At 41.1% G+C, this 21971-nt stretch overlaps 1 protein-coding gene across 1 annotated transcript in view; it reads left to right on the forward strand.

Moving 5' to 3' along the window:
* The window catches only part of LOC126277940 (acyloxyacyl hydrolase-like), a 90214-nt gene that overhangs the window by 23149 nt on the left and 45094 nt on the right, over positions 1 to 21971 (forward strand). The window contains exon 9 of the mRNA XM_049977533.1: positions 8591 to 8709. Coding sequence (XP_049833490.1) covers positions 8591 to 8709 — 119 coding nt within the window. The remainder of the gene's footprint in view (positions 1 to 8590; positions 8710 to 21971) is intronic.

Below are 21971 nucleotides of genomic sequence, written 5' to 3' on the forward strand. Positions count from 1 at the left end.
GTTGCCAAACATTGTTGATACTATATCAATTGCTGCTGGTAAAACCAGAGTTTCTGCAGCTGTGTTTCGTTTCTTGCATTTAGCAATTCTATAAGAAATCTGACAAGAGGCTAAAAGGGCCTTAGCATCACATTTGTCATTCTATCAAAGTTCTTCTGGGTAAATAATAAAATGTTTAGTTTCCTGGCAAAACAAAAAAAGGCTTTTGGTTTTCCCATTAATTCAGGATGTTTGGTTTCAATATGTCTCTTTAACTTGTTAGGTTTCGTGCTATCAGTAGCTAATATCATTAGACAGACTACACACTGTGGATGTTCTTCACCATTGATTGCAGTTGTTGTGAAGCCTAGTAATAAATAGTTATCGTCATACCTCCTCATTTTTGCCTTTGGAGTATCTCCTTCCCCTCCACCAGTTGACGGCCCAATTCTGTCTTGATGTATGTCACTAATCAGGAACTGCTTCATACTGCAGTCAAGTCTTCCTTGCAAAGTCTTTAATTATAGGCATCGCTATAAGGATGCATTGAGATGTACAAGCCAAACTTTGCACCTTATGTGATAGTTAAGGAAACGGCAAAGGCGCAGGCAACAAAGTGTATTCCACTGACTATCTAAGGAAGCAATGCCACCTAGGGACAAAGTCTACTCAGCTCACGTGTGTAGGCTTTGTTCCTAGGTGGTGTTGAAGGAAGCGGTGCAGCTTGACCGATCATTTCAAACAGTGATGAAAATGTGACAGCAGCTTCATTGTCGTTGACCATGTCTGGCATTAACACCGACATTGGACAAAATTCAAACCAGATCAGCAAGATGTCATAACTAAAACTATTACCTTACTGTACTGAAAGAAAGGAAACTGTAGCTACAGTTCAATAAGGATAGCTAGATATTCATAAATAAATGAGGAGTTGGGCAAAGAGATTCTATACATCCAAGAACATCTTTCACAGATCCCGAAATGGGGGAAAAATGAGGACTACGGGTTAACCATGTGGACCGCCTTCTTTATGATGCTGACTTGTACCGTTTGCCTCTAATAGAACTAAAAATAAAGAGGCTAAAGGAGAACTTAATAGAACAAGATTGAGAGTGGCTTTCAAAGTAATTACAATAAGACTAAAGTTATAAATAATTCACGGAAAAGAAAATAGTACAGATTAACAATGAAGTCCTAGAGCCAATTAATGAGTTGTGTATTTAGTGCAATTGAAGACAATGAGTGGGTGAAGAGTGAAAGAAATAAACAGAAAAGTAAAAATGTTTGGGGTGCTTTTGTTAAACTAAGTAGAGTTTTCAAAATTAAGTTTCCAATACGTCTGATCGAAGTTCTTGGTTAGTTTTTTATTACAGCAGTGAGACGTGGAATTTGTGTGCAAAAACTACTGGAAAACTGAGGATTGCTTAGGGAGCAATGAAAAGAGGGATGTTGGGAATAGCTAATGATACAGGAAAATACAGTATGGATTAGGGACCAGACAGAAGATATTCATAATTATGACTGTAATGAAGATGGTTCGAACAAGTAGCTAGGCAAATGGATGACAGATGGACCAAGATTGTTCTTTGTTGAATTCTGAAAGGTATTCAATAACATTAGAAAACATGGAGCAGAATATAGCTGAATGATCTACGAAGCCTTTTTCCAGCAGTTTGCTTGAGGTGGGCAGTGATGTTTATCTGTATGAACTTCCATACATATTAGACATTGTAATGTGTATTAGCATTTTCTGTGACTGGTCAAAAGTAAGGTACAAAAAACACACCTTTTTGTCTCCCCATTTCAGTCTGGATGTCAGTAGCAGTGGAGGGGCTGGTATGATTCTATGCACAGATTATGTAGAGAAGACTTGCTGGTGTCAGCAATTTGCTCCCTGTATCGCATACTACATGCTACAGATACTCTCTACTTGCAACTAGCAATACTAGTATTTGCTCCACCTGAGGACATGTGTGTCTGCTTGTGATGGTTTCAAAAAAAGCAATACTAGTATTTGCTCCACCTGAGGACATGTGTGTCTGCTTGTGATGGTTTCAAAAAAAGTATAACACTAATTGTTCTCACTTATTCATGTAATATTTATGTTTCCTTCATCATCCATCATAAATATAGCAGTGGCAACATTACCACCACAAAAAACACATTAAACTTCACATCTGTAAGTGTGAAATGAGCAAAAATGACAATATGACATTAGACTGACCTTTGACAATACATATCACCATTGTTTGTTCAGCACTCTTTAATGCAGGGGTGAAATGTTGACAGTTTTATTGGTAACATTTTAAAATAATCACATGCAACATTGTTACCAACTATTAAAATCCTGCTTGAAATTTAGAACTAGAAAATAGGTTTACTGTTTTAACTCTTACACTTTCGTGCTGCTGTACAGAGCCAGTTCGAGAACAGTTTTCCACTCAGGTAACTTACCATTTGGTGTCCTCCTCCCTCCCCCCATCACCATCTTCCCCTCATATACCTTCCGCCATATCAGGCTTTGCTAGTAATTGTGATACTAATCTTGTACTTAAGAAACCTTCTAAGGCTGTTGCCACAAGCTGCCACTACTAATTGTGATATGTCCTGTGCAGAAAGTTTAAAGCTGTGACACCTCTTGCACTCCTCTCAGCTTGGTGCCCCAAGCAGTGTAATCCGTTCATCATAAGAATAAACCAGATGCAAACAAACACAAACGCGATGATTGGTCCCAAGCCACAGCAGAGGTATGCTGGTGTTGTTACGCTCTTTAAAGTAGGTTCTACTTGTGTATTAGATATCTTATCACTAAGTTACGTTAAGTGAAACATTAAGGTATTCAATTGTATTAACAGCCATCAATGGTTTTCTTAATCATGCTTTAGCTACACCGTTTTTATTTCAAAAATCGTGTACAATCACAGCCTCGTTAGTGTTATACTCTGATTGTCGCACTGTTAATGTGCTTTATGAAAATGGCTGAGGCTGCTTTCTGTTCCATAGTGAAATACATACATGGAACACTGTTAAAAAGTGCCAATAAATAGACTGTTATTAATATTTTTCATAAATTTACAGAGATAATAGTCTTCGAAGTTTTCCCAGAGCCACATTGAACTTGTGGCGCATTAGGTAGTGTAATGGAATGTGAACAAAACGCAGATATTCATGCGTTGGTTCAAATCTCCCCAGTATCATTTGTTTTCTCATTCAATTTGAAATACGTATGTCTTGTAATTAAAAAACTCGTCATTATTTTATATGATTAATGCATGTTGTCTTGTTTCTAGTTACAATTTGATGCAAAATTTCTATTTCTGTTTCAAATACAAATTTTTATTTATCGATGTTTTGTGAAAGACTGTTCATGAAAGTTGTTTAAATTAAGAAAACATAATTTAATTTTTAAGGCAAAAAATGAAAAACCAAATCCTCTTTATTTGGACTGTGTTCATCGTTTTATACCACAGAGGTAGATAAATATCATAGAAACATGAAAAACAATCATGTTTCACAGCATACAAATGCTGCAGTTTTACATTTGCTGCTATACCATTACAATATGAACCCAACACAACTGATCTGGAGCCAAGTTGTGGGATTTGTTCCAAGAAGTAACAACACTGTTGAGCTGTCGGACGTATTGGAACTAACGCACGCAGCTTTTTCACACATCACTGCCGAATGCTAGCGGGATGTGGAATGGCTCGATATAAAAGAAGAAGAGAAAATGCTGGGTCTGGTTGGCTTCATGGATTCTGTTGTTGATAGGCTCATTATCAACATAGCAGGTGACACTTCCAGAAATGAAATGTATTTCTCGGATTCGGATAAGGAAGGAGCTAACAGATTACCAGATGACCGACTGTAAGTAATACCTTCAGTGGCATCAATATTCAACTATACGGTGAGATCCTTCAGTACTCTCTTATATTACACACAGCTTTATGCAGAAAAATTGCCCTGTGGTTAAGTCATGAATTTTCATCATTCTTGTTTTTACGAGGGTTGTTTTTCTAAGTAAGGGCCGTTTGCGCATTTAGTCCCGTAGTTCGCACTGGCGCCGCAACACGCCACCGCACCACTTGCCAGCATCCTTCCCGTTCACACTAATGCAAGTTGCAGCTCTGTAGCTGACGTGTACGCATCGCTGTGCTACTTTATAATGTTTACGATTATTGAATCGCCCGCCGCGTGTCAGATACGGTCAGTGATACGTTTTTTGACCGCGAGAAGCCTATCAGCTGCAGAAATTCATCGTCAGTTAACAGAAGTTTATGGCTTGAATGCAATGAGTGAAGGTAAAGTGCGTCAATGTGTTAGTGTGTTTAAAAATGGCCGTCAAAACGTCCATGACGAAAAACGCTCAGGGCGGCCCTCTGTGATCACTGATGATTTGGTGGCTGCAGTCGAAACAAAGATTCGTGAGGACAGAAGATTCACAATGTCCACTCTTTCTTTGGAATTTCCACAAGTTTCAAGTTCGGTTTTGTACAAAATTGTGTTTGAAAACCTAAACTTTAAGAAACTGTGTTCTCGCTGGGAACCCAGACTCCTCACAGAGAACCACAAAGGGAAGAGATTTGCCACTTCATTGGACTTTTTGATTCATTATGAGGAAGAAGGGGATGACATGTTGAGTCAAATTGTCACTGCAGATGAAACATGGGTATCCCATATCACTCCCGAAAGCAAGCGACTATCGATGGAATGGCAACACACAACCTCACCTGTCAAGGTCAAGGCCAAACAGACACTGTCAAAGTGCAAGATTATGGCAACTGTGTTCTGGGACCGGCGCGGTGTTTTGCTAGTGGACTTTATGCCACGAGGAACGACAATCAACTCAGATGCCTACTGTGCAACTCTAAAGAAGCTCCGCAGAGCAATTCAAAACAAATAGTGTGGCATGCTGACAAAAGGAGTTTTGCTCCTGCACGATAACACTAGGCCTCACACCTCTCAAAAGACTCGGGATTTGATTGATTCTTTTGGCTGGGAAGTTTTGGACCATGCACCATACAGCCCCGACCTTGCTCCTAGCGATTTTCACCTTTTCCGGTACCTGAAACACTATCTTGGTGGGCAGCCCTTCAGTGACGATGATGAAGTGAAAGCGGCTGTGAACTCTTGGCTGTCAGAGCAGAGGCGGCCAAATTCTTTGAAGAGGGAATTAAAAACTTAGATGTACAGTATGACAAGTGCTTAAATAAACAAGGCAACTATGTAGAAAAATAGGTAAAAGTGTGTAGTATTTTTCAAGTTTTTTTACAAAAATATTTTTATTTTTTTTAAAAAAAATAAAACCGGCCTGTACTTAAAAAAAAACCTCGTAAATGCAGTAGTATGTTAGCAAAAAAACGATAATGTGTTGCGGTTTTTGTCGAGTCATCTAAGGAGAATATTGTGGGAGATTTGCAGTGTATTATTTGTTTCTGCTTCTGCCAAAAGCTGACTGGCCACTGCTGTCCAAGTTAAACGCACCAGTAAAGCTGTTGTCTCATATTATCCCTAAGTTGATATACGCATAACACACAGCACAAAACGTACCCTTATTATCGTACTTGGCAGTACTCGAGGCAACTTGGCTATGGCCCCACGTGAAACGGAAATCCAATGAGGTTCCAGCAAATGCGAAAGAATACATAGTGCAATGTTTACGTCAAGTTCATGCTTATAATGAATGGATTGTAGCTTGTGAAACTTGATCCTTGAACAGGCTCTGCCCCTATAACAGTCACAGAAAAAGATTTTATGGTATTAATTTCCTACTACTCCTGTTGAGCCAATAGCTGATTCTCCTGCCCACTCCAGACAAGTGCAGAGGGCTGGTATGCTAGCCATAGAGAGCTACTACATTAGGCAGGTAATGGAGCCCCTTAGGGAAATAGCAAGCACGGTGGAAAAGAATGCCCGAGTGCACTCATTATGTTTGTTGGGGGTCTCTCGTCTGTGATACGGAAGAGGTTCTGCTGGCATCTATTGAGCGCACTGTGTTCAGCCGGCCGCAAATAGAGGCCCCTGTCGCCACGAAAGACACCCCCTGCCAAGATTATGATACTATCTCCAGTTCCTTTTGGTCGTCAGGTAATTTGGTGAAGACAACTAGCATAAAGCGTGGGGTGCAGGCTAAGCTGACTACATCATCATCCCAAGGGTTGACTGTGGTCCACTGATTTGGAGGAGAATGTAAGGTCTAAACCAGAGAATGAGATGACTCTGCAATGGTATGTGATGTGAATTCCTCAGGCTCCACTGTTGGGAGGAGAATTGTGGGGTTCCACTTAGTAGACGAGGCATTCCCTACATGCAAGAAAGGGCTACTTTTTAATGGTCTTGGAATGAGAGGTGAATTGCCTGCCAAAATCGAAGTTATATCAGCCACAATGTTAGCAGAGAATGCTCACTGGTAAACTGCAGGAGCATCCAATGAAAGGTCCCAGAATTGATATTGCTTATTGAAAGTTACAATGCACAGATACTGTTGGGAACAGAAGGGAAGTTGAAAGCAGCAGTGAATAGCAACAAATCCTAAGTTCAGCTTGGAATATTTACTGTAAGGATAGGTCAGTCATCAATTCTTTATCACAGTAAAAAATTTGATAATATCTAGGGAAGTTATCATGGATTCTTAATGCGAATTAATCTGAGTGAAGTTAAGCATCAAAGATTGGTCAGAAATAGTAATCAAAGCTGCTACCAGAGACAGGGATTCGTGTGACATTATTCTGAATATGTTGTGTGAAAATTACTTTGATCAGTTAGTGAACCAACTTGTGAAGATAATGTCTCAGACTTCCTAGCAACAAACAGAGCTTAACTTATCGAATCAGTTACTATAGAGGAAGGTACACGGTGTTTCAAAAATGACCAGTATATTTGGAACGGCAATACAAACTAAATGAGCAGCGATAGAAATACACCGTTTGTTACAATATGCTTGGGACAATTTTTTATGTCAATCTGTTGTTGAATTATGGAACATGTTTTAAGCTCAAGAATTGACAATTTTGGAGGATGAAAACTCTTCTAAAAACAAACCGAGATACAGAGATGTAGTGAAACTCCGCTTGCTTTGTTCCTCCACTAGGTCTGCAGAGCTGTAAACAATGGCACTTGGGTTGATGCCATGTTCCTTAACTACAGTAATGTATTTGACACTGTTTGCGGAAAATGTCGGACCAGATATGTGAATGGATTAACGACTTCACTGCAGATAGAACTCAATACTAACAGAAGTAAATCAACAAGTGTAAAGGTAATTTCTGGAGTGCCTCAAGGAAGTACGATGAGAACATTACTGTTTACAGTTTATGCAAATGAGGCAGAAGCTCTTTGAGACTGTTCACAGACTGTGGAATTGCGTATAAAAAAAGTAGCAATGCCAGCAGACAGTATCGATTTAGAGAATGATGTGCAGGAGGTTGATGAATGGTGCAGGTTCTGGCAGTTGACCATGAACTTAATTAAATGTAACGTATTGCACTTACACAGGAAAATAAATCCATTACTGTACAACTACACTATTGATGACAAATTGCTGGAAATAGTATATACCACACAATAACTAGGAGTAACTGTCCAGATCGACCTTGAGAGGAAGGACCAAATATAACAAATAGTTGGAAAAAGCGCATGCTAGACAAGATTTCTGGAAGGGTCATAGAGAGATGTAACTCATACACAAAGTGCTTGTGCAGCCAATTCTTGAGTACTGTTCATTAGTCTGGGATCCTTAACCAGGTCGGACTGTTAAGAGATCGAATGAAAAGCAACACGTTTTGTCATGGAATTATTTACCTGATGTGAGAGCATTACAGAGATCCTCACAGAATCCAGTGGCCGAGGTTACAACAGTAGTATTATTCACCAAGGAGAATTGTACTATTGAATTTTCAAGAGAGCACGTCCAGGAAAGTGTCTGACAACAAATTACTTCCTCCCACATGTATCTTGTGAAAAGACCTTGACAAGAAAATTCAAGAAGTTAGAGGTAATACAGGGACTTACAGTCATCCTTCCTATATGCTATTCATGATTGCCACAGGAACTGTGGGATCAGTAAGTGGTACCCAAAATACCCTACACCACACAGTGTTAGGCGACTTGCGGAGTATGATGTAGATATAGGTGTATCAACCACATAATACTTCCTCAAGTATACTGTCTTAAATAGAAAAGATCGATTTGCTTTTTTTCCAAACTGCAAATGTCATTTTTCTGCTAAAACTTTGTACTTAATAAAGAGCAGTGCTCCTGTGACTGTCAGGCTCATTATGTAGGCATGAGACTGATTATAAAACTGCAGAATGTTTATGGATACAGGAATCACTAAAAAGTTTCAGAAGTCTCAGGTTGGGTAGTTTTTGATTGAAACTTAATGTAACTCAATGAGAGTTAATTTTTGTGGGGCTTACAAAAACCCACCATAGCACTCCACATAATGATACACACTGAAGGAAGTAGGGTCTCCAGTGGCTAGTAGTGTAGCTTCATACTTCTTAGTTACCTTGAGACCTATAAGTGAAACATAGGTGCCAAGTAAAAATAGAACAATTGATGTAATTGGGAACAATACCAAAAGGTTCATTAACATCTTTCTCCTTTTTAGGCAAGTTCAGACGTGACATTCGTTACCGTGATGTGTATAAGTGGTTCACGTGCATGGAAATTGGACCTTGTGTTGGCTGGATGACATCAAATGAAACACTGAGGCAAATCACTTCACAGGTAAGACAGAATTTTGCTCATCCTGAACATATACAGTGCAATCTGACTGAAAATAAAAATGTTGTATTTGAATTGGCAACAATTTGAACTTCTAAAGTAAAAGTTCTTTCACTCTGGCATTTGTCCGCGGCTTTTGGTCTAGTGGCTAGTGTTGCTGCCTCTGGATCACAGGGTCCTGGGTTCGATTCCTGACCAGGTTTGGTATTTTCTCTGCCTGGGGACTGGGTGTTCGTGTTGTCCTCATCAGTTCACCATCATAATCATTTGAGAGAGTGCATAGATTTAATTGTGAAAAGAAAATGGACTGTGTAGAAATTGGGACTTTGTACAGGTGCTCATGACCATGCAGTTGAGTGCCCCACAAACCAATCATCATCATCAACTCTGGCTTTTGTATCATTCTCACATAATAATGTGTTGACATACTGTGTAAAATGATAAAAAAAACTTAGAGATAAAATTCCAGGATTCGTGATACCTCTTGAGTGCGTAGTGTTCAGTGTACACAGACACACATTTAAATTTGTATGTTAAAGCTCTACTTGGATGTAGACCAAAGTGATTGTATGATATGCAGAGTTAGCAAATTTAACTGGAAATGTACCGACTCCAAGGTTGTTCCTCAAGATGTAGAGTAATAATGAAGCCTAACATTTTACACAAAAAAAGGGGGGGGGGGGGGAGGGGAATCTTAATTGTGTCTAAAGCTGACTTGGAGAATATACGATTTCCAGTGCCATAATTAATGTGTTGCACATATCAACATTCAGCTCATCTACTGTAAGAGGTTTGCAGTATAGATTTAAAGAGTTCAGGTCAAGCCATGGAATGAAGTCATAGATGAATAAATCTGGTGAGGCTGTGGGCCAAGGATTATCAGCCAAAATGTGAGATTATGTGTCGGGTAAACATTTTTTGTATGACATGCATTGTGGCTTGTTACCGTCTATTTCTGATTTTAGTGTCCTGGATATAAGAATTATGAATCACATTGACATAATGCTAGTGAAGTCACCCTTACCTTTTTAAGAACTGCCGTATGACTTCCACATTGGAAATGCTGCACCACATTGTAATATAACTGAAACGTTGCTTAAAGAATCTATTCATGCAGTTCAAGGTAACAAAAACCATTACTACTGCTGTTTGAATGTCATTTATTATGAGAAAATTAAGGACTTCATCCCAGAACACTTTTAAATAAGCATATGTTGTGCTTATTAAAGCGATAAAGCAGATGAATGAACCAAAGAGTATTCACACCTCTAACTTATCACACATTATACATGAATGACCTTGTGGATGACATTGGAAGTTCACTGAGGCTTTTTCCGGACGATGCTGTGGTATATCAAGAGGTTGTAACAGTGGAAAATTGTACTGAAATGCAGGAGGATCTGCAGCGAATTGACGCATGGTGCAGGGAATGGCAATTGAATCTCAATGTAGACAAGTGTAATGTACTGCGAATACATAGAAAGAAAGATCCTTTATCATTTAGCTACAATCTTCAGCAATTGGAAGAAGTTAATTCCATAAATTATCTGGGAGTACGCATTAAGAGTAATTTAAAATGGAATGATCATATAAAGTTGATCATTGGTAAAGCAGATGCCAGACTGAGATTCATTGGAAGAATCCTAAGGAAATGCTATCCAAAAAGAAAGGAAGTAGGTTACAGTACACTTGTTCGCCCACTGCTTGAATACTGCTCAGCAGTGTGGGATCTGTACCAGATAGGGTTGATAGAAGAGAGAGAGAAGATCCAACAGAGAGCAGCGCGCTTCGTTACAGGATCATTTAGTAATCGCAAAAGCATTACGGAGATGATAGATAAACTCCAGTGGAAGACTCTGCAGGAGACACGCTGAGTAGCTCGGTACGGGCTTTTGTTGAAGTTTCAAGAACATACCTTCACCGACAAGTCAAGCAGTATATTGCTCCCTCCTACGTATATCTTGCGAAGAGACCATGAGGATAAAATCAGAGAGATTAGAGCCCACACAGAGGCATACCGACAATCCTCCTTCCCACGAACAATACGAGACTGGAATAGAAGGAGAACCGATAGAGGTACAAGGTACCCACGGCCACACACTCAGGTGGCTTGCGGAGTATGGATGTAGATGTAGATGTAAGTTTTTGAAACAGATGACTCAACTGAATCTTGGTGGTGGGTAATCCTGCTGTGTGCTATTCTTAAACTTTGTTCATGATACGGGGAGTGGATTTGAGGAAACGGTGATTGGTAGTGTTGCTTTTGTTGATCTGTCTGTCATGTAGAATACAGTGTAACAGGAAGAACTGTTAAGGAAACTCAGTCATGTGTTAGAGGAGTTTTACCATACATCCCTTAATGAACATTTCCTTCAGAACTGGAATTCTAAACAGCATACACCTTGAATCTTGCATAATTTGTGTTATACTGATCAGAATCCTTTTCTGAGTAATCTTTTGACCACAGGAAATTCCCACACAGTGGTCATTTCTATGTCATACGTTAAAGTAAACCTGCATTCTCAGTGAAGTTTCTTCAGTTGCGAATGGGACAAAGCAGCTTGAGTATATGGTTCATACCATCGACATGCCTTGAAGTGTCATTCAAGCTTGGACTGTGTACACACCATGACATTGGGGCAAGAATGGTTGTAAGCACAAGAAGTTATCTGACATTCTTGTGCTCCACAATGATCTCATCTGAAGAGTGAAGAATCATCATAACAGTTTCTGATATTAATTGCCGCCAACATGTTTTGGTTGAAAGGTACACCGAGTAAAATTAAACAGGACTGTGCACTTTCATTCTGCAACTAACTGGGAGGGCTGTTCATCCAGACAATACGTAAGTGTCTTCATGTCATAAATGGGCACCCATTATGACCAACACCAAGATAAGGCACCCATTATGACCAACACCATGATAGATGATGAAGGTGAACAAGGGAACACATGGATCAATTGAGTTGGTTTCTATGACCTACGAATGCTGCAGTTGCCTGACATCTGATGGTAACAGAAGAGTTTGGTGGCAGACAAGTATCACTCCATATCTCAACCATGCAGTCCCCCAAGTTTGCAGGGGGGTGGTCATGTTTTGGGCCAGTGTGATATATGGATGCTGGACATCTTTCATAATTATCAAGAATAATTTGAGGTTTGTGGAGCCGGCCGGTGTGGCTGAGCGGTTCTAGGCGCTTCAGTCTGGAACCGCGCGACCGCTACGGTCGCAGGTTCGAATCCTGCCTGAGGCATGGATGTGTGTGATGTCATTAGGTTAGTTAGGTTTAAGTAGTTCTAGGGGACTGATGACCTCAGGAGTTAAGTCCCATAGTGCTCAGAGCCATTTCAACCTTTTTTTTAATGTTTGTGCGGTATCAGGACACAGGACAGGATCGTCCAACGTAGTATCCAGCCCTATAGTCAACACCGAGCTTGCTTGGTGCCGACTTAAAAGTGTGTTGTCACAATAACCCTCCTCACACATTGGATGACCTCAGGAAGGCCACTAACAGTTTTTATTTGTATTTTGTATTGGTTTAGGGTAATACCCACTGTAGTGAGACATCCTCCTCTAGCATTACTTTTCCTCAGCAGTAGTTGTCGATACCTGTACTATTTTTCGAATTTTTGACAGGTCAGTATTGTCTCGGTTGGTTTTCTAAAAGCTGCATACCATTTTATACACAGTACATTATATTTCAAACTAAAATCTATAAATAGGAATTAATTTATTCTCTATAAGTACTAGCTCTCAATGTACAGTTAAAATTACTTTTTTTTTAATGTTTGAAATTATGAATTATTTGGCACACTTAAAATTTCTATCATTAATTATGCAATATAGTACTGTTTACTATGTTTATTTCTGAATTCATTTATGAAATAATAATTGAAATTAATAGAAATTCATTTGTTAAGAAACAAAGACAAAAATTTCGCAACAACAATCCTCGAATTTATTTATATCAATTCATCTACGAGGACCTAATTGTGAGAATTTTAGCTTCAAGAATCAGACCCATAGACAAGAAGAACTGGAGCCAACTCTACACCAAAAGCTAAGTAAACCAGAAAGTGTATTGTAATCTGTGCTCCTCTCAAATTTTTCATAAAAGCTTTTGGTTATTGTGAACAATAGATGGAAGATTATGGCACCCCTGTCAGAACTGTAGAACATGAAGACAAAAAAGGAATTAAACATGACTACACATTAAGCCCTATCGGTGGAAGGAAAGACAGCTGAAAATGGACTTATAAAATATGCTATAGAGACAGAAGAGGTCCTGAACTAAAGATTAAATGCCCTTTGCTATATTGCTACAACAGATAAAACAACAATCACCTTGGTCAACAGCCCCCTAATCATTCACTAAAATGGCTGATAACATTCATAAACATAAATGAGACTGTAAGTGGTTATAAAAAGGGTATTCCATCAGGAAATGGTGAACCATCAAAGGTTGAGGATGGTGAGCACAAAGTGGTGGGGGATCACCACTTAAAAAATGGCAGTGCCCAATAAGCAGCCTTGCTAAAATGATCTCCTTGTGGTGAAAGGGCAAAGATGAGGTTGGCCAAGCTGCTTGGAGATGTCCAATTTCCCATAGCATGTTTCCATGAAAGCAAAACCAGTGGTGATGCCGAAGTGACACCACCTGCTGACAGACAGCAACAGAGAGATCAATGGAGGGAATGGCAGAACTAGCAGGCCGAGGTACAAGGACTGTAGTGTTAGCTGAAGTGTCAGTGACGTTGCTTTCCATCAGAACGACATGACCAGGGACCCACATGAACATCACAGCGGCTCCATTAAGAGTGAACAAGAGAAAGCTTTCTTGGACCCCTTCCACAAGGGATGGAATGTGTATGGCACACAGAGGCTCTGAAGGGCACTGAGATAGTCGGAGCAGATGACACAATTGAAAAGCCTGTGTCTCCCGATGTACTGAGTGGCCTGATACAGGGTGAAGAGCTCTGCTGTAAATACCAAATAGTGTTCTAGAAGCCAATACCAAAAATCATCAGTGCCAATGACGAAGGCACACCCGACACCACGGTCAGTCTGAGAGCCATCAATATACACAAAGTTACTATCGCAAAGTTCCATATGAGGGTCAAGAAACTTACAGCGATAGATTGAGTCTGGAGTAGTGTTCTGAGGAAGTGAATAAAGTCCAAGGGCAAAATGGGCTGCAGCATGAAGCCAAGGTGTGAAAGGTTCATACACATTGGGATAGTGGTAGGTAGCATGGAGTTAAGCTGCCAGAGCAACAGCTGAAAGCGAACTCCAGGAGGTAACAGAAGAGGGTTGTCCCCCACACTGGTGATCAAAGGAGGCATAATATGGGTGGCCAAACATGGCAGACAAATGGCATGCATATCTGCTGAGGAGAAAATCATGGCAATATGACAGCAGTATTTTGGCAGCTTCTGTGCACAGGCTCTGCATACGGAGGGTGGCCAGGTAAGACACATGGGAAGGTCAGTGGAATCTCTTAGTTTCAACGAATGGAAGAGCAACAGGCCCAAGATGTAAAGACATTGGAAGAAACCAAATGCGCTACCAGAAATTCATTTGAACAATTTTGTCAGTGGAAAAGCAAAAGGCATTGTTGATGCTCAATGAGTAAAGTTCGATTGAGACAATGCTAAAGATGTTGCTCAAGGAAACAAGTGTGTGAGGAACTGCAATAGGTGCCAAAATTGTCAATGAAAAGGAAGCCAGAGGTGACTGTTAGAAGGAAGGCCATAATAGGGTTAATGTCGATAGCAAATAGGATGATGCTCGGAACGGAACTCTGGGTTACACCGTTTTCCTGGATAAATGTGTCTGACAAGGCAGAACTCACATGTACTTTGAAAACTGTCTTTTAAAAGTTCATGAAGGAAGTGGAGGAGCTTGCAGCCTTGGATCATAGGCCTTCTCCAAATCGGAAAAACATTCATGACATGAGTTTACAAAGTGATGAGATGGTGAGTTGCAGAACGGTGCACTCGAAATTCACATTGTGCAGTGGTTAGTAAATTATGAGACTCAAACCACCATACCAAGTGGGCATGAATCATACGTTCCATCGCCTTGCACAGCTGGTGAGAGAAGTGGGGTGGTAACGGGAAGAAAGCTATTTGTCCTTGCTGGGCTTAGGTATGGGTATGATAGTGGTTTCATGCTAGCATCTGGGAAATGAGCCCTCTTCCCAGATGTGTGGATACATCTGAAGGAGAAAGTGCTTGCCCACAAATGAAATGTTTTGCAACATCTGAATGTGAACATCACAGAGGATCGGGATGAAGTGAGAGTATGATCTAGTTCCCTCATAGTAAAGGCAGCATTGTTGGACTCAGGATTCTGAGGAGAAGAGAATCACTTGAGCTGCCTCAACTTATTTCTGATGGAGGAAGGCAGGTTGATAGTGGGAGGAAATTCAAAATCTCCACAAAATAACGGCCCAAGGTGTTGGAGATGGCAATAGGGTCCACAATGACATCATCTGCTATGGACAGGGTAGAAATTGAGGAATGCAGTTTGGTCCCAGAGAGCTGTTGGAGGTTAGCCCACATGACTGAAGGAGGAGTGGAACTGTTAAAGAAACTAGTAAATGAAACCCAGCTAGCTTTTTTTGCTGCCTGGGAATGCAACAACACTGCACACACAAGTGCTTATAACAAATGCAGTTTGCTGTCATAGGATGATGGTTAAAAATGGGGAGAGCATGTCTCCGTGTGCAAATTGCATCTCGGCATGCCTCAGTCCACCGAGAGACCAGGACACTGCACGGTAAAGATGAAGTGTGAGGAATGGAATGTTCTGTGGCAGCAAGCATAATGTTTGTAAGATATTCTACCTGGTCATCGTAACTGGGGAAATGTTCATTGAAGGTCTCCAGTGAGGAGTGAAGCCTCCAGTCAGCCTTAGAAAGATGCCATTTGGGTGTGCACATACATGGGGTAGGATTCAGCAGTATGGGAAATGATTGCTCGAGTACATGTCAGAGAGAACAGACAACTCGAGACGACGGGCAAGCTGTGCAGTGCAGAAAGAGAGGTCCAAATGGGAATATCTCTCTCTCTCTCTCTCTCTCTCTCTCTCTCTCTCTCTCTCTCTCTCTCTGTGTGTGTGTGTGTGTGTGTGTGTGTGTGTGTGTGTGTGTGTGTGTGTGTGTGTGTGTGTGCAGTCTGAAGGGAACATGGGTGCTCCCATGTTACGACAAATTAGGTTAAGTTGATTGAGAAGGTCAGCCAAGAAGGCACCTCTCAGACAGGCACTGGGAGAACCTCCAAAGGGATGGTGCACATTGGAGTTACCAAGCAGCAAAAGGGGTGGGGGGTTGCCCAGCAAGCTGGAGTTGGTCTGCCCAGGTGACACCGAAGAACAAAGGAATGTAAATGGTACAAAGGGAAAAGGTGAAATGAGGACTGAAAATTGTGGACTGCAACAGCTTGCAGCCAGGTGGTCAGGGAAATGGTTAGATTGTGAACCTCATCCCACATGAGCAGTATGACTCCCCCATGAGATGAAATGCCATCCTCAGGGAGAAGGTTAAAATGGGCCTGAAAGAAATGTGAAAGGTCAGAGCTGTCAAGAGGACACAATTTTGTTTCCTGGATGCAGAGAACAAGGTGGACACTGTGATTCCAAGAGCAGGTGTAATTCCTCTTTGTTGAATCAAAGGACGCGGACGTTCCATTGGAGGAGAGGCACTCAACAGTTGCTGAGTGCCAGGCATAGAAGACTCACTGCTACAGGCCACAAAGGCCGGAGGATCCTGCTCCCTGAGATCTACAGAGGCATCAGCACTCTAGAGGTAGAGTATACCAATAGAGGTATTGGTCTGCGGAGTAGGGGACAGAAAATGGTTGGCGGTACACACCGACAACACGGAGGTTCGCTGGTTGAGGGAATACAGTGGCGATACCATTAAAGAGGACCTCCGGGTTGGCCAAGGAGGAGACTGTTGGCCTTTGTTTGATTTCTTGGAGCTTTTGAGGTGTAAGTGATGATTCAGACAGTTTTTTGGCTGGAGGGGCATAAAAAATCTTTGCAGGGTATTCCTTCTGTCCTCTCCAGCCTGCCCAGTTGTGTAGCAGGTGACTTCAGCCCAAGAGGCAAAAGTTTGGTGGCTTGTTTCACAGCTGGAAGAGAAGGAGACAGGGATGCTGTGATGACACCGAGTGATTTTACAACCACGGTGCTGAATTTGAGTTTGTATGTCTGCATGGCCATGTCCTTCATGAAAAGAGATGTAGCAAGAATTGTATTGTAAGTGCCTGGTGGGAAAACACAGGGTTCCCGATTAACCAGCAGCTTGTGAGCAACAGGATAGGCAGTTTTTCCTCCACCCAGGTCTCCTGGATGGCCCACTCATCTAGATACATGGGACAATCTAGGGAGGCGGCGGCATGGTTGCCATTGAAATCGATGCAGCAGGGAGAAAGAGGTGGACAGTCACCCCTGTGAGGATCCCTACCACAGGTTACACATTTGGTCAGTTGTCAACAGACATTCAAGTGTGATTGTAATGATGTCACTGGAAGCAGCACATTACATTCAGAAATAGCCTGCTTGATCTTCAATGACACCTTGATCAGGTAAGTATGTTCTGATTTATGTCTCGGTCAGCCCATTAAGCAACTTAGTGTAAATAACATCAAATGAAGAATTTGGTGTTTGACGGGCCTCTGTATGAAGAGAACAGCTGTGGAGGAGCAAAGCTGAAGCAGTTGTTGGGCTTGAGAATCAGAAGTAGTCTCCAAAAGCAAAGTGCCATTGCGTAACGAGAGCAAGATTTTGTGGGTCAGCAGTTGCATCAACACCTTTCGGAATAATAAACGTATTTACTGTAGCAAAGGACTGACTGTCTTCAGTAGTGAAACCACAAGGAACTGTCTACACAGGGGGCTCGCTGCTCTTTGGAAGGTTCGTGCTTGGCTACCATGGGCCCCCAGCCATTTTAGCATATTTTCCCTTCCGTGTTGCATGCCTATCCTCTTGCTGTTCTTTTTCCCCCTCCATTGGGGAACATGTCTGGGGTGTTTTTGGGAATGTTCTGCATGTCCATAACTGACATAAGAATAGTCTCACCACTGTTTTTTCATTTCTTTTTTTCCTTTCTCTCCACATTTTCTTGTTCCTCCCTGCAGGCTTCCGAAAGCCAGCCCACAGGTCTGATGGGTAACAGGTGACAGGGTAACACGTAATTCTTAGCCACAGGTTGACAGGTATGGTTTGCATGTAACCCCTGGTACGGGCTAGGCCCAGGGAGAGGTGATTGCCTGAGCTTCTACCTTCCCAAATTGCCAATTGGTCCCTCTGTCAGGTGTTCCAGAGGTATGACCTGATGTATGAACAATCACCTGAGGCAGTTCGAAGGAGCATGCCATTGGAGACGCTGGCAGTCATGGGAGATTTACTCACAATGTGCCAATGATCATGTTTGCAGTCCATGTCTACCAAATGTAAATGGAATGAAGTTCCCGATTCAAAGACCCTCCCAGCTGCACCATGGTTCCTTGTGGTTTCACGTACTGAAGATCGTCAGTCCATGGCAACGGAAAATCCATTTCTAATTCAGAAAGATGATGATGCAATTGCTGGCCCTGTGAAATCCTGCTCTTGTTTATGCATTAGCACTTTGCTTATGGAGACTGCTTCTGATTCTCAAACACAGCAACTGCTTGCCCCTTCGCTTTCCATGGCTACCCTGTTTGTGTTGAGGGCCATACAACTCTGAATTCTTCCCATGGTGTTATTTACACTACTGTGAACAAGGCAGAAATCCAAACATACATCTCTGATCAGGGTGTCACTACCACCCATTGGGTGATGAAAAAGGTAAATGCATTCATAGTGCACACGCGCAACCCCCCCCCCCCTCCCCTTCCCCCCCCCCCCCTCCACACACACACACACACACACACACACACACACACACATTTTTTCTCACCTTTGATAGAGTGGTGCTTCTGTCCAAGATCAAAGGAGACTATGAAGTTATGACAGTCCGTCTGTACGTTCCAAACCCTATGCGCTGCTACCAGTGTCATTGTTTTATCCCCACTTGAATGTCTTGCTGACACACGGACAAATGTGTAACCTACGGTAGGAATGCACACGAGGGCTGTTGTCTGAATCCTTCTCCCTGCTGTATCAACTGCAATAACGACCATGCAGCCTCCTCTTGAGATTGTCCCATGTCCAGGAGATCCGGATAAAGGAAAAAGTACCCTACCTGGCACGCTACACGCAAACCCTGCATTCTACCATCTGACACTTACAGTGTTGTTGTTGCTGCATCTAGCACCATGACGGACGTGGGCACACAGACATGCAACCTCAAATTCAGCACTGAGGTTATGAAATCGCCCAGTGTCGTGGTAGCATCACTGTCTCTTCATCCAGCTGTGAAACAAGCCACCAAACATTCGCCTCCTAGGGTGAAGTCATCTGCTACACATCCGGCTGCTATACTCCCATAAAGACTTCGTATGTCCCTCCAGCCAACATACATCTGACAAGGAGATGGCACGACCGTGGGATCGGGGATTATTCCGAAACTTTGTGTGGTGAAAGAGGACCCCTAACACCTCATGTGGTTAAAACATTAGGATGCACTACTCCGAAAATCCCAAGAAAAAGTGATCTAAATGCTTCTTAGGTGCCTTATGAGTATAAAATGTTGGTCCATTGCTAAGCCGCCGTCTGGCCTAGATGGTTTGGACTCGGACTCTTACTCCAGAGGTCTCGGGCTCGATTCCTTCCCCGGCACTTTTCTTCTGTTTCATTTTGTTTTGTTATTCCACCAATTATTCAAAAAGTTTCTCAAAAACCTCATTATTTTAGCTCAAGAATGTAAAGTTTTTCATTCACTGAAAAATATTCATGCTCGTTGTTCTATTTCGTTTTATAGGGTTTCAAGGTTTAAATGGGCTTTGTAAGGGTCCCCTTGGGATTATAATGGTCATCTGCGCATAAGACTGTGCATGAGCCGTGAGAAGTAAACAGTTTGTTTTTTGATTTCATCATGAACAGACATGCCTGTTTCAAATTTCATCGTGTTATTGCGATCTGAGGTTAAACTTATTGACCGAAGAAGTTGCTGGCTCATCTGGAATAGGAGAAGAAATTCCTGAAGAATCCATTCATAGTTATCTAACAGAATTACGATTGAAGGAGGCAGTGATGTATTATGAAAAGCTGTTGACGGAAAATAATTTAATTGCATCGACATCTTCAGAAGAAATCTCTCGCGATGCTATGATATTGGCCGGAGAACTTTATAATAATACACAGGAACTTTAGGGTGAAAAAACATTCGTAACTGAAGAGGAATTAATTCACACTCATGAGGATTGTGAAGAATGTGAGGGAAACGACGAACAGTTCGAAGTGCCGCAAAATTATTCGTCTCCAGATGAATATAAACTGTCACCGAAAAGATTTAAAAGAGACGTGATTCCCATTGCCTACAAAGTCGTGAATATTGCTAAAGTGCACCCCACATCTTTCACAATGGGAGAAAGATATTAAAAGTGGTAGTACGTGAATGGATGAATTTGAGGCGATAGATTCGTGGACCTACAACCGTTGTGTAAAAGCAAGACAGCAATATCAGCAAGTCACGACAAGAAATTTACAGTAATGAGCATTGGCTACAGCTGCACAATTCGTCAATTTCAAATTCAAGGCATCTGATCGATGGTCACGCCATTTAAACAGAAGCACAGAATTTCACAACACAAGATCACGAAACTGGTTTTGAAAAAAGAAGCGGTGTCAATGGAGGACATTAAGGCGAGACCTTTCGTTGGCAGATGTGTCGTTTAATCCCTCAATACCATGAGGATTATGCGATAAATACTGACCAAACAGGTAAATAATTGTTTTCTGCATACAAAATGTTTTTACCGATGTAAAATATATCAATTCAAATTTAATTATAGAAAAAAGATATATACATTCATATTTGAATATTATTTAATATTAAAAATACTATTGTTTCAGCATGCCAATATCAATCTGTTTTCAACAGGACTCTCACTGAAAAAGGGAGTAAAACAGTTTTCGTGAAAAAGTCGGATTTGAATAAAGTGACGCAATCGTACACCGCACAATATTCAATGACATTATCTGGAAAACTGCTTCGTCTTCATATGCTTACAAGAAGCAGCCGGTCATTTCGGACCTTGTATTCGCAAATTAATAGATGGCTATGCCAATACTTGTACGAACGTCATAGTAACATCATCGATGTCTGGAGAATTAACAACAGTTTTATACATGGATTTTCTCCGGAAATGTTTAAAAGCTTACATCGGGGAGAAAAAATATTTATTTCTCATTGACTCGTGGGGAGGTCAAACGAATCTGAAGATATGTGATGCAATTTTTCATGATGACGAAAATATGCCAACTTGGTCTGTAAGAGTCATACCTCCAAAGTGCACTTCTTTGGTGTAACCTTGTGATGTTTACTTTTACAGGCAAGTTAAAAATTTCAAAAAGTGGTTGTAAAATTGCAGCGCATTGTTACAGTAGAGTCGTGAAATTAATTCCCGGGAACATTGTCTAAAAATTCATTCTATAATTCACCATCAGTTGTTGTCACCAATATTCCGAGACATGATTGAATATGCCTGGTTTGCCTCAAAATTATCACAAACTCAAAACATTTTCGTAAATGGTAATGCGGCATGTTTTTGTACAGATTTATTGCAAATGCCCTGTAATTGTAAAGAATCCGCTTTTATATGTTTCGCAAGATGTCAGAAAAATTATTGCTTTGTTTGTTTTTACGATAATTACCACTGCGGTTCTTGTTTATAATTATTATATGTATAAAAACTGAATGTTTCATGGTCGACTTTGTTATTCTAATTAAAAACCCTCCTCATATACTTTACAATGAAAAATGGAAAACCCACCACCATAAATTGTGTTGTTGGACAAAAAGAAAATAATTTTTATTCAGCAATGTAACTAATTAGTTAAAGATAATGTAGGTTTGGGCAACTATCTGAATAATTGGTGGAATAACAAGAGAAAATGAAACAGAAAAAAAGTGCCAGAGGAGGAATCGAACTCGAGACCTCTGGCGTAAAAGTTTGAGCCCTAACCATTAAGGCCAGACAGCGGCTTGGCAATGGACTAACATTTTATACTCACAGGGCACGTAAGAAACTTTGGATAGATTTTTCCCAGGATTTTACGGGTAGTGCGTCCTAATATTTTAACCACGTGAGGTGTTAGGGGTTCTCTTTCACCA

Source organism: Schistocerca gregaria, chromosome 6, assembly GCF_023897955.1.
Source record: "Schistocerca gregaria isolate iqSchGreg1 chromosome 6, iqSchGreg1.2, whole genome shotgun sequence".
NCBI lineage: Eukaryota > Metazoa > Arthropoda > Insecta > Orthoptera > Acrididae > Schistocerca > Schistocerca gregaria.